Source organism: Danio rerio, chromosome 18, assembly GCF_052040795.2.
Source record: "Danio rerio strain M-AB ecotype USA chromosome 18, GRCz13ab, whole genome shotgun sequence".
In the NCBI taxonomy this organism is placed as follows: Eukaryota; Metazoa; Chordata; class Actinopteri; order Cypriniformes; family Danionidae; genus Danio; species Danio rerio.
The window spans coordinates 19,530,180-19,543,706 of record NC_141038.1 but is presented as its reverse complement, the minus strand read 5'-3'; the positions used below and the strand labels follow the sequence as shown (position 1 = coordinate 19,543,706).

General features: G+C 37.4%; 1 protein-coding gene and 1 long non-coding RNA gene across 4 annotated transcripts in view; both read right to left on the bottom strand.

The window, feature by feature from the left end:
- Positions 1-13,527, bottom strand: part of peds1a (plasmanylethanolamine desaturase 1a) — a 61,211-nt gene that overhangs the window by 24,849 nt on the left and 22,835 nt on the right. For all 3 annotated transcript variants that reach the window (XM_087291931.1, XM_087291930.1, NM_001080164.1), the window contains 2 exon segments: positions 234-353; positions 56-147 (listed from right to left, as the gene is read on the bottom strand). In XM_087291931.1, coding sequence (XP_087148057.1) covers positions 56-147; positions 234-353 — 212 coding nt within the window.
- LOC147839701 (uncharacterized) lies at positions 890-5,932 on the bottom strand. Its single transcript, XR_015514912.1, has 2 exons — positions 4,972-5,932; positions 890-4,593 (listed from the first exon to the last, which is right to left on the bottom strand). It is a non-coding gene; the product is annotated as an uncharacterized LOC147839701 (long non-coding RNA).

Sequence of the window (13,527 nt, the reverse complement as noted above, 5' to 3'; positions counted from 1 at the left end):
TCTTTGACCAGTAATGTACATATATGACCTACAGTATGTACAGTACATGCCTTACCTTCCCAATTACTGGGATTTCCACTGAACCCCATGTATCAGCTCCCCAATGGACCATCCCAGAGGCAAAGTCTGCTGTCACAATACCAGTCACTTTAAGAGAATGAACACAGGATTGAATCAGTGAGCTCTGAAATAAAGGTGAAAGATATGAAGAACGTGAAGAATGCAAGACTTACCGATGCCAAAGATGATTCTGTAGATGTGCACAGTGGAGAAGTTGAGGAAGAGGAAGGAGAGGTTTACAATGAAGAGTGAGAGGCACAGAATTACACAGATCCACTCCTGGAGTCTCTTTCCTACAGACAAAACAAACACATAATGGTACATGAGCACACGTTTTCATTTCATTGCTAATAAAATAAAAAACAAACTAAATGTATATGCCAAATGCGTTATATGTGAAATTTTACATTCATTCATTTGCCTTTGGCTTAGTCTGTATTTCAGAGGTCGCCACAGCGCAATAAATCACCAACTATTCTAGCATATGCAGCGGATGCCCTTTCAGCCGCTACCCAGCATTGGGAAACACCCATACACACTCATTCACAAACATATTTATATACTACAGACAATTTAGGTTATTCAATTCACCTATACTGCATGTCTTTGGATTGTGCGACAACACAAAAGGGTCACGAAACACCAAAACACATTTTTTGTAAACATATATACAGCGAGGTCAATAAGTATTTGATCACCCTGTGATTTTTCAATATCTCCTACTTAGAAATCATGGAAGGGTCTAGAATTTTTACCATAGGTGCTTTACACAGAATCTAGAAATAAAGACAGAATATAAAAATAAAAACCCGGAAATCACATTGTATGATTTTTTTTTTTTTTTACAATTTATTTGTAAATTACTGTGTCAAATATGCTTCTTACGGAGCCACTCCTGGGTTTTCCTGGCTTTGTGCTTTGGGTCACTGTCATGTTGGAAGACCCAGCCACAACACATCTTTAATGCTCTGAATGAGGGAAGAAGGTTTTTGCCCAAAATCTCACAATACATGGCCCTGCTCATCCTCTCCTTAATACACTGGAGTTGTCCTGTCCCCTGTGCAGAAAAACACCCACAGACATGATGCTTCCAGCCCCATGCTTCACTGTGGATGATACTCATCATTCTTCTTCCTCCAAACACGGCGAATGGAGATAAGACCAAAAGGTTTTACTTTGGTCTCATCTGACTACAGGAATCCTCTGGATCATCCAGATGGTCCCTGGCAAACTTCAGATGGGCCTTGACATGGGCTGACTTAAGCAGGGGAACCTTCCTTGCAATGCATGATTGTAAACCATGATGTCTTAATGTATTACTGATGGTAGGTCTGGAAACGGTGGTTCCAGCTCTCTTCACGGCATTGACCAGCTTTTCCCTTGTAGTTCTAGGCTGATTCTTGACCATTCTTAGCATCATTGATACCCCACGAAGAGAGATCTTCTGTGGGGCTCCAGTCAGAGGGACGTTGACAGTCATCATTAGCCTCTTCTACTTTCTGACCAGTGCTCCAACAGTATTATTTTTTCACCAAGCTGCTTGGCAATTGCCCTATAGCCCTTTTCAGCTTTGTGAAGTTCTACAATTTTGTCTGTTTCTTTTCGCCCATGTTACTACATAGACTTTTGACTGATTATGGGGTGCACAGATGTCTTTATGACAGCTAATAACAGCAATATCACAGCGATACAAAAAAAAAAAGGCTGGTACAAAGTGACGTCTTTTGAGTTTTCAGCACATCTGTTTAGTAATTCATGAGAGACTTGTTTCGAAATTCGAACCAATCAGCACTCTCTATTGTGAATAAGGCGCAACTTCATTAATATGCATGAAATAGCTTCGAAGATTCTTTTTACCTGTCACAGTGCACAGAGAGACGCCACGTTGTGTCGCCAACTGTAATTCAAACAAGTAGAAGAATAAAAAGAATTGTTCGGAGACACGGGTCATCAGTGTTGCATTTATAAATGTGCCACAACGAAGGTTTTGTTTCCATTACCCCACGATGAAAGCACAGCTCGCGTATGGACCCACATGTGTGGATAACAGTGATCCGATTACACGCGACAAAAATATGTTTATAAGGAATATTTTTTACCCAAGAGCTTTTCACATCAGTCCCCTGCACCTGTGATTGTGTTGCCTCCTTGAAAATCAGCGTTCATGTACTGAAACTCCCCTTTTCATGCAAACCCTTCCCTCTTTCATCACTCGACACTCCCACCTAAACAAAGTTGGACTATCCCACTTGACTTTCCAGACTTTTTTCAAACTAGAGGTGTGAAAACACCCTGCTGAGACAAGGGGTTTCATGGCCCTTTAACAATTAAAGGGAAAAAAATTAAGATTACCTCATCATTTACTCTCTCTTATGTGGTTTTAAACCTTTATAAGTTATTTTGATCTGCTCATGCAGGTAGCCATAGTCTATGAAATTACTAAAAAAGTCAATGGTACCATCAACCAGCATGCTTAGAAATAACTTATTTTGTGTTCAAGAGAAGAAAGAAACTCAAATATGTTTTGAACAAACGAAGGCTGATGAAATAATAGCAGAGAATTTATTTTTGGGGGGAACTTTAGTCACCATTTCATGATATTTATCAGGTATGAGTCTCTAACTGCTGCAATGGCATAAAACTCTGCTGTTATTTCAATAACCATTACAAAAGAATAAAATAAAGCATCTTTGTGCAACTTGGAAGCGTTCAATTTGAGCAGATGATACAAACCCCATTGCCGTCAAAGCACAGCTCCCCTTTTTTCACTTTCAAAGATATAAAATGCCCCTGGAACTCAATACTGTAGGCAAACATTGTTACTTAAGAGAAAAAATCAATTTCTGATCCTGTATGGAAGCCAGCTGGGAACCAAGAAAAGATGGGTTACCCAAAACCTTCAAAAACATCCTAAAATGTTAAATAGAAGATGGAAACTCGTAGACTTGAAGATGAAAATGCTGACAGTTAAACTCTCCCTTTAAGATATACACCAAAAGTTAAAGTGCCATCATTTAAATGTGATTAATTCTCCTTAGTAACAGTATATTTAACTACAGTGTCCAGAGCGAGGTCAGAGAACTGACATCTCTCAAAAGCAGAGAAGGTCATTGGGGTCGGTGGACAGGAGACGAGCTGAACGTGTGTAACCATGTGTGTGTGTCCCATTATCTTGTGTGCTCAGGAGTAATCGATTAGACTACGACAAGTTGTAGGCAGAGGCGAGGGTCAGGATCTCTTGCGATGGCGCGTTTGCCTGACACAGCTAAACGTCCCAGGTCAGGGCAGAGGGCACCGATGGAGAGGCCACAACGGGCACTGTTCGGACCACCATGACAGCAGCGTGGCACGGCGGGCGGCCATGGAGGATGATTAAAGTGCTAATGCATTATTCACTACAGAGCAGAGAATCAGTCTATATGGACACCGGCCACATCTACATGTCCCCATCTCTCCACAGCCTACATTCAATCTCCATTTTAAAACCTTGCATATTCAGAATCTCGCCGCAGTCTAGCACATGCTTCGTTTTCTTACTGTGACTCTTTCTTCTCATTCCATCGCTCTCTCCTTCGCTCTCCTGTTGGGCGGATGTGGGCATGGAGAGACGCAGTGGACTCAGCTCTTTTGAAAATTTAATGCCATTAGAGGAGCCGTCCTGAGTGGATTGGGAACGTGAGGAGGTTGAGAAGAAGATATTGATGACAGCTATTTATAGAGCCTCAGTGGGCCAGCCAACACCGTGAGCCTGAACGATGGACCACAGTTCTTATAATGCACTCTCAGGCCTGTGTTATATCTTGTGCGGTTTCAAGAGCACCAACTGATGCCATCCATAACTGAACAGCGTGTGTCCCTGCTTTGGAGTTTTGGTGACTTGAGTTCAATTGACTGTTGTTTGCAGGATTAGCATGAAAGCTGTCTTTTGATTATTGTTGCACTCCAAGGAGCCTCTGAACTATTGTACTTATGCATCAACTGATTCTTATAAGCACTTTTGTGCAAAAAAAATTAAATGACTGCTCATTGAATCTTTAGAAAACACACAGACCCAATACCCAAATGAATGCCTAAATAAAAGGCTACACATCATTCTATTCCTAAGATTTTATTGGCTCTCAAAGACATACAGTGGGGAAAATAAGTATTGAACACGTCATGTTTTTTTCCTGGTAATAATATATCTAAAGAAGCTGTTGACATGGAATTGAACCCGATTTAGGTAAAAACCCAAACAAAACAAACATATAAAATAAACAAAAAAATCTGAAAAATGAGTTGTGTGTAATAACATTGGAATAACACAAAGTGAAAGTACTGAACTACTGAAATGTATTCAATATTTTATATAAATGCTTTTTTGGGTGATTGCAGCTAAAAGACACCTTTCATATGGAGAATGAAGTTGTCATGATCGCAAGCGATCACTTCCTGAAAGATCGCTGGTGAACTACAAACTCATTCATGAACTACAACTCCCTGCATGCCATTACACACACCAGTCACCATTCTCCACTGATCACACATGTACAGCTGACTCTCGTTATTACTGGTTATCCGAACATATATATATATATATATATATATATACACACACATACCTACATACACACACACACACACACACACACACACACACACACACACACACACACACACACACACACATATATATATATATACATACATATATATATACATATATATACATATATTTATATATATATATACATACACAAACATATATATATATATATATACACACATACATATATTTATATATATATATATATACATACACAAACATATATAGATATATATATATATATATATATATATATATATATATATATATATATATATATATATATATATATATATATATATATATATATATATATATATACATACATACATATATTTCTCACTTCCAAGAATGCTGAGAACGGACTTGCGTTCTTGTGGAGACCGGTCTTGCCAAGTTACCTCGGAAAAACGAACTACAATGATTTATTGTTGTTCCCCTTTTGACAATATATACTATGCATAAAGACCTTACAAATATACATTGCACAATACAAATATAGCTAAATTTAATAAAAAATTCTGCAAATAAACAGCTTTAATGTGTTTATGCCTTAATAAACTTTTTCATGGTAATGTTTACTTTCACCGACTTATTTAGGAAAACTCCTGAGACAAATAAGTTATATCTCTGAACTTTAATAATAAACCTACAGATATATGGAATGCTGCGCTTCCCACCTTCTTCATTCAGCCGCAATGACTTCTGGGACTTCTCGAAAAAGTTTTGCGCTGAAGTCTGCATGGATGCATCCTTGATATTAAGAACACATCTGGGAAGTTTCACACTTCCTCCGTTGTTGCAGTCTTGGGTTTTAGAACTGAACCATGGCAGTTGATGATGATGTTACCCGAAAACACAAGAACGCATGTTCAGAAACAGCTATAGTTATACATATGTATAGTTATTTCCTGTCACGTATATATTTCCTGTCACTGTGCTTTTGGCTTAGTCTAAGTTTATTTTGTTTTGTTTGTACTTTTGTATCAATGCCTTATGACTTTATGACTGTTTTGATTATGATTTTGGATTGAAAATCCATGCCGAGATCCAAACGTGACAGAAGTCATATGAATTGCTCAGCTGCGAGTTTTTTCACAGACTTCAACAGAGTGTAAAAATCTTGATGGCTCTGTCGGTCTTGCCTATAAAATCTGATCTTTATTTTGTATTTTCTATTGGATTCAAGTCAGGTGATTAGCTGGGCCATTCTAGAGCTTTATTTTTTCGTTCTCTGTCACCATTCAAGATTTTTCTTGACTGTGTGAATTGCTGAAATGTCCACTCTTGTTTTGTCTTCATCATGTTACTAATGTAGATGTTATGCCCCATTCACACAGGGCTACAGCGTCAACGCTTCCCATTCACTTTGAATGGGTGACGTCAGGCGTTGCTGAACTGCATTGTGGATCCGTCGGCGCCACTTTAGAGGCGTTGCTCGCTGCAGAAGTTGGGACTAGCTCAACTTTTCAAGCGCCAACAGAAGCGTCGGTATGTATGCAAATATACCAGCTAGACAGTGGACTATTGCTGACTGAATTTCATTGGCTGACGCCGCTATGATGATCACGTTAGCCAAAACTTTAGAAACACCTTCAGTCAAGCGTTGACACTGAAGCCCCCCCCCCCCCCCATATTAATTTCCTCATCAACATGTCGAAGTTCTGAACACAACTGAAATAGTATGAAGTAGTAAAAGTATAATTACATTAAGCATGTTAAGTCACAAAGAATTACATCTCATCCCCACCCAAATTTCTTCTTAATTCCATTTTCCTCACCAAATGATTATAGCACCTTGAGATGTCTTGTTTTTGTTTCTTTTTGTATATTTGTCAAAACAAAATGAAAGATATGGGAGTCGTAAAGGGCAAAAGAACTTAAAAATGCAATAACTTCTCACATGCATATGTGAGAGGTGTAAGGTCTGTCTTCACATGAACAATTGACTGAAACTGCAATCACACCTTTTACAAAGTGAAATAAAAAAGACTGTACAATGTTTAGTTTAAAAAAATAGAGACAAACTGCCTGAAATGTTTATTTGATAAAAATGTTATAGGCAAACTTTTTGGGAACAAAATCGAACTAGTTTTGAGCAGAAAAAGTTACCAAAAGGCCTGATGTATCAATATGATACATAATTAATTTATAAAAAACATGTATAGGGTATAAAAATGGATCTTGATGGGATTAATAAACATGACAGTTCCAAAAAATGTGAATATTCTGACTATAGTTTTAACAGGGTTAAAAATCATTATAATTAGATATCTAAAATTTTTATAGGGGAATTTTTTAATCCATGTATTATTTTCTATTTTGCCTAAAATAAATTCAGTATAGTCCCACACGGAGTCTGCGTGCGCAGACATCTGCAGTTTTCTACAGATTTTTAGCCCATCATTGAATCTATTTGTGTAAATTTGTGTACATTTTTATTTACTCAGTATTCAAATTCATTTCACTAATATTATTGTGATGTAATAATAGTAATATTAAAATGTTCATATGATATATTTACAATACAGTTGGTAAAGTAGTATTTTCTGCCTGTAATTCTCAGCAGAAATAGCAAAAAATGTTTGCTGATTCTGTCTGGCCCTAATATTAAGGTTTTAAACATACATTTTGTGTGATCTCTCTTATTTTTTTGCTAAATAATCAATTAATAATAGAATGTTTCACATTACTCATACCTTTTGAGCTCAACTGTAAGTACTTACAGTTAACTTACAGTTAACTTAACTTTTACATAAACTTTACACTTGGATGTGTGACTGCATTTTGTTTTAAATGATTTTGAATTAAAATGTGTGTGCCAACGAATGCAATTCATACCTACAAACCCTCTCGTTTTTGCCATATTAATTCTACCATATTTTACCATTCTATCCGCTGTCTTCCGTGTGTGTTTTTCCAGTATTTCTCCCTCATTTGTAATGTTTCTATGAAAAGTGAAAGTAGCAGCTGCACAGAGCCGATCTCATGTGATATAATTGCAAGAACTGTTTAAGAGAATTAAGCTTTCACATTATTTTGATTGACAGCACGTTGAAATTAATGTAAAAACGGCCGCATTCACGTCCTTTCCAGTAAAGCTTTATGCGTCTTTTGCCGCCCTTATGCAGCCTCTGAATCAGTAGTATAACCGTGCTGAGTGACGGACGCGCTCCATAGTGATAAAGACGGCTTCTATACACGCGATTTGAAGATGCATGAGAGCGGATACTTTAAGATTCAGGTGTGTAAATAGAAAAAATATACACAATAATATGTAAACATGTTTTATTTGAAACACAAGTAATATTATCTTAAAATAGCATAAACAAAACAAATGTTTTCATTGCATTCTTAAAGTCAGACTCGCACCTCTGTTATCAAACAAAACAGAGGATCAAACTAAATTCATTTGTTGCTCTTTAGTAAATAACTATAGTAACTGTAATCAATATTTAAATGCAGTAAATAAAAATGTTCCCTTTTGAAGCTGACGGTACATAAATTTACGACAAAAGCCTTTACCATAAAGTTAACTTTACACCAGCTTATCATGGCTTTAGCCTATAGAATTATAGTGTTTTTCGCATACTATACAGGATGCAAATATGCGATTTCGGACGCAGTTCAGGTGTGGCCGTGCGTCACTGTTCCCCTGCCTGGACAAAAACACCTTGTCTGCATTTATGTTAAGTAAAAGCCCATGCATGCAGTGACTGAGTGGCGATAATGAATAATTAATGATATGGCAGCCCGTTGCTCCCAAAAACATTAGAAGTTGATTAAAAGTGTGGTAATATTAAGCTTAAGCTTACCAATTCCTTATTATCCAATTTGTCATGGCAGTTTTTATTTTAAGGCATTGTTTGTTCTCTTTTTGTTTTCTATTTTGCGCTCCACGTCTCTTTACTCTTCTCTCCATTTTGAACATGTGACTGTAACCGAGCAACGGATCAATCAAATGGTCAATGAAGAGGGAGGGGTGGTATAATTTTTTTTATTCAATAAAATACAATTGTATATTTATATAAAATGCAGGATAAACATTTTTAACCAAAAATATGTATTTATTTTGTTTAATATGTATAATAATATGTATAATTTCAAAAATAGTTTTGGCACAATGTGTGGCGCCCCTATGCGCCGCATATACTGCATACCCCCTTTTTGCGCCACTGTTTACACTGACGAAGAGCAAAGGGTTGCTGAATAACTACTGAGAGATTTCAGCTGCTGTCTGGGCCTTCACAGCCTTTCTACAACTCCCTTTCTTCATGTGTTCAATACATTTTTTTGCATCATTTCAATTTTACTACACATATCATCATTTGTAAACTAGTTAGGTTTATTTTTGTTGCATATATGTTTGTTTTTTTGGTTGTTACCAACATTAGGGGAAAATTTCAAGATAATAGCACCTTTAGAAATATGTTTTCTGAGAAAAATGTTGATGTAATTCCCTCATTGTATACAGAGCCAAAAACTGAACCTTATTGTAAACTGTTAACAAGCTCATGATGTAAACTGCAAGATTACAACTTGGGTAAAATGAGCTTTCTGTACCACGAGAGAGTCAGTAGAATGGTTATTTTATAAACAGACAGTGACCAAGAGACTTTAAATACACCATTGGGGCGGGGGACCATAAAATTGAGATTCTGACTCATGCCCTGTGCCAGTACAGTGTGAACAAAACATTAAAACAGGTGCTTTTAATTTAGTGTTAAATGTCAGTGAATATCTAAGAGAACAGATGATCTGAGGTCAGCTGATGTTGTAACAAAGCAATGAATGGAGCGGTTTGTCTAAATGTAGTAGCTCAACAGGAAGTGGAGGGATAAGGGAGTCCAGGTGCAGCACACCCAGGTGTATGACCGTTAGGGATCAAAACCAGACACTGTGCCCCTTTCTCTACAACAATATCACAGCAGCCCCGAACGTGGTGTGGAAATCTGAATGAGAATTGCCTGCAAGCGCAGTTACAGTAATGTTTTTTTTTTTTTTTGTTGAGGAACAATTTTACAGCTCTTATTACGGAATATCACGAAAGGGAAAAGTGGGAAAATATCTACTGCTGTTCAACACGTCGCATGACACCGTCTCCGAGAACTTCCAAAATTATTCAGAGACAGAAACCTGAAATTAAAAAGAAAAAACATTTACCCGCTCCAGCACTTGCGTCCTCTCTTTTTGTGCCTTTTCTTTCTTACACACAGACATGTGCAAGCACACACTGGGGGCGCTGTCAGGTGATCAGCGTCAGTCCTTGGATCCTCCTGCTCCCCGGTGAGGGCAGAAACTAGGCCAGGCCTCGACAGAGCCGCCGTCGCCGTGCGCAGCCAGGAACACCGTCCCCCTGTCCACGAGACCTGAGCGACGCGCTCATTAATACAGTCCTGACAACAACGTGCTCCCCTGCAACCCCCTGTACCATCGCTCACACCCGCAGCCCCCTTTCAAGCTCGCTGGCATGGGGAATTAACCTGGGAGGGGCGGGGGGAGGGAAGGGGGTGCTAATAGGCTGAAATTAATCAACGACGCCTGATTCGACGCAGAGGGGCGACTGGAGTGCCAAACAACGTCCGTGAATGCTAATGGCATTCTTGCTCTCTCGCTCTGTCATAATATGCGCAAGTTTCTGCGGCAGGCTGTAATACGGCATCGTCCATCCTTGAGCTTCACCTGCTCATACACAGAAGCACAGCTTGCGCCTAAAAACCAGGTGAATACTTCCTGTGTAAGCCATTTTGTTCATTTTGGATTGCAAATGGATTGTTCCCACAAAAAAACATTTACTCAACCTCGTCATTCCAAGCTCATTTGACTTCCGTTCTTCCATAAAAAAACAGAAATGAAATTAATGATAGTAAATCAAGCACCAAAAGTGTCAAAAAGCACATTTAAGGTAATGAACTTTGAATGGCAAATTACCTGATTACTATTTACATTTGTAAATGTATGATGCACATCATATCTATTTGTAATTCCTGTTTATAGCAATACAACCTGTATATTATGTTCATTTCTACTTGTATATCCCTGATTATTGATAGCAGCCTATACAGTATGTTCATCTATTTGTAAATATCTGACTATCGTTAATACGACTTGATAGATGTTCATTGTACATTCATCTATAAATATTACCCATATTCTTCTATAATTGGACTAGGCGTGGGCCTGTATAAGATTCTGACGATATGATAACCTTGGATAAAAATATCACGGTTTCACAGTATTATGGTTACTGCTCTAAGATATGCTCTTTTTAAATGTCTCAGTAAAAAACTAAAACGTTTCCCCTTTGAACACAATATATTTCATAATTTTTTTTAATATGCTTTTTTTATATGCTTTTATTTAATCATTTAACCAGGAATGTCCTATTGAGATGCAATACCTTTTCTACCAGGGAGTCCTGGTCAAGACAGGCAGCATAGGACAAAGTTACAAAAATACATGCCACAACACACAGATATGCACAAAAATAGTATAAACCATAATCAATTGTTAAAACCAAGCAGCAACCTCCCGCTCTCCCTCTTGACGCAAATACAGAAGTAACTGAAATTGCAATTCATCAAAATTCCACTAGTCCTGGCTCCATAATAGAGCAGATTTCTATTGATCCCACTGTTAAATGGCCAACTTTACAGCAGAAACAAAGGTGTTTACAGCCTGCTACAAAGAACAATTTTGGTTCATATAGCTAATATTACACTTCATGACAAATGTGAGGGGGTGAACTTTTTTTATAGCTCATCCGTTTACTTTATATTAAGTTATATTAAGTTTGCATAATTAAGAGTGTGGCCACTTGAGTGACAGCTAGGCCGTCACTTCACCTGATTCTGGCTGATTAGCCGCTGAACTCGGCATATGCATCGTATTTTTGTGTTGTTTTATGTGGCTTTAAATGTCAGTTGCTTTTTGGAATTATTTCCTACAATTATCAGATGATATGGCATACTGTGTGCCCTTAATTGTACTCACAAACCATTCAAGTGGCCTCAGTTTCCCAGGTGAGTGAAATTATATACTTATACCGTCTTTATAAATGTGTTTGTTTTATTTAAGATCATTTATATTTTTTTTTAGAACTTGAATGCACTCCAGAAACTGACAGCTTGATTAGTTTTATGCCTGGATTTCATAAATAGCCTTGCATTTACTAACACAAACTATATTTAAAATATTTGGAAGTAATTTGCGCTGTCCTCCTGTAGAAAACATCATAAGAGCAATGTTTAGTGGCTCAATGTATTACAACAGTGTTTTTAAAAAACTAAACACTTTACTGATATAGTGTACAACCAAGCACATGTGGTCAGAACACAAACGAGTGGCAGGTAATGAAGGTTTAAGGGTTTCTCCCAAAGAAAAGCCTGTCTAAGCAAAATGCTAGCGGGCGTCTGTAGCTCCGCCTCTTTGCCCTCGTTTGGTATCCCCCAGTCGGTTCGATGACGTGTGAACAAAATAGAGACTTTTGGCCATGCCTACTTGTAGCTTCTTTTGCGTTCTTCAGAAATCTATGGGTGACGTCACAAATACTACGTCCATATCTTTTACAGTCTATGGTTTAAACATGAGTACTATTCGAAATTGACAGTCTTTAAAATATTTTTAAATATAGCGATAGATGATACGAATTTTATATGTAGTATATCTTGAGGCTTATTCTTTACATATAGAGCACACCTGGAGAATGCAGATTGACCTAACTGTGTGAAAAAAATGGCATCTTAAGTAAGAGTATCTGCTGATCTGTTAGTAAAAGTATTTGAACGGTACTCCAACAAACTAGAAATTTACAGTGTTAATTTACCAACTAAAGCTGTAAAAATAAAAAATAAGATGCGTTTATGTTTATGCTAGAACAGTAACGTGTCAGGCTAAATAATTCAAATGAATTATGGACTTCTGCTGTCTTCATTAGTTTCAAAAGCACTGATTATTTACATTTTAAAACAGCATCTTTGGATATCTTTTCTGCTGGAGATACTGTTGTCCTGAAAAAAAAATAAATAAATAAAAAAATCGAATACAGTATGTACCATAGAAACGTACGCATAGGTGGTTTTAAAACCTTGACTTTTCCTAAACCGCAGTATACCTTGAAAATGATTATTGTCTTATTCCATAATTGGACCTTCAACTTATACCTATATCCTGCACTTGCTGCTATTGCACTTCTGTTTAGACCTAAACTGCATTTCGTTGCCTTGCAATTGTGCACATGTAATGACAACAAAGTTAAATCTTAATCTAATCTACTTTATAAAACTGGAATGATGCATTCTTGAATCTAATGGATTTGACTTTCAAGAGTTTTGACCATTTTGCTGCAGCAAGATTGTATAAATAATAAAGCTGCATGATAATTTAAAATTAAAAACCTCAATTGTGATTTAGCTAAAGCTGCGATTATCATGCACATCTTGTCAAGGAAGCATGGGTCTTTGATCTGCAGTGTATCTCCTCCAAAGACCAGAGGGTGCTCTCACACAAAACTCCAAAAGTGCCCAGGTAAATCCCTATAGCTGTTGCAGAATAAACAACACATATGCATCCTTTCATCAATTCAACATCACTAATAAACAAACCTATGAAATCTTTGCATTCATTTTATTGTGTGTTTTTAAATGGACGTGCTTGTCTTTATTTTAGCAAGCCTTTGATACAGTGCAGTTATTTGCAGTTGACTGAGAAGTTCAGGGGGTGGGGTTGATAAGACCTTCAGTCAATTGGTCGGAAGTTTAATCCCACAATTTATTGTGTGTGCCAAGGCTCCTTTTGCAGCATTTTCATTGGGTGTTCTTCAATTCATTCTAAGGAAGAAGGCAGTGTCTCGTCGTCTATATTTTTTTAGTCTATGGAAAGTA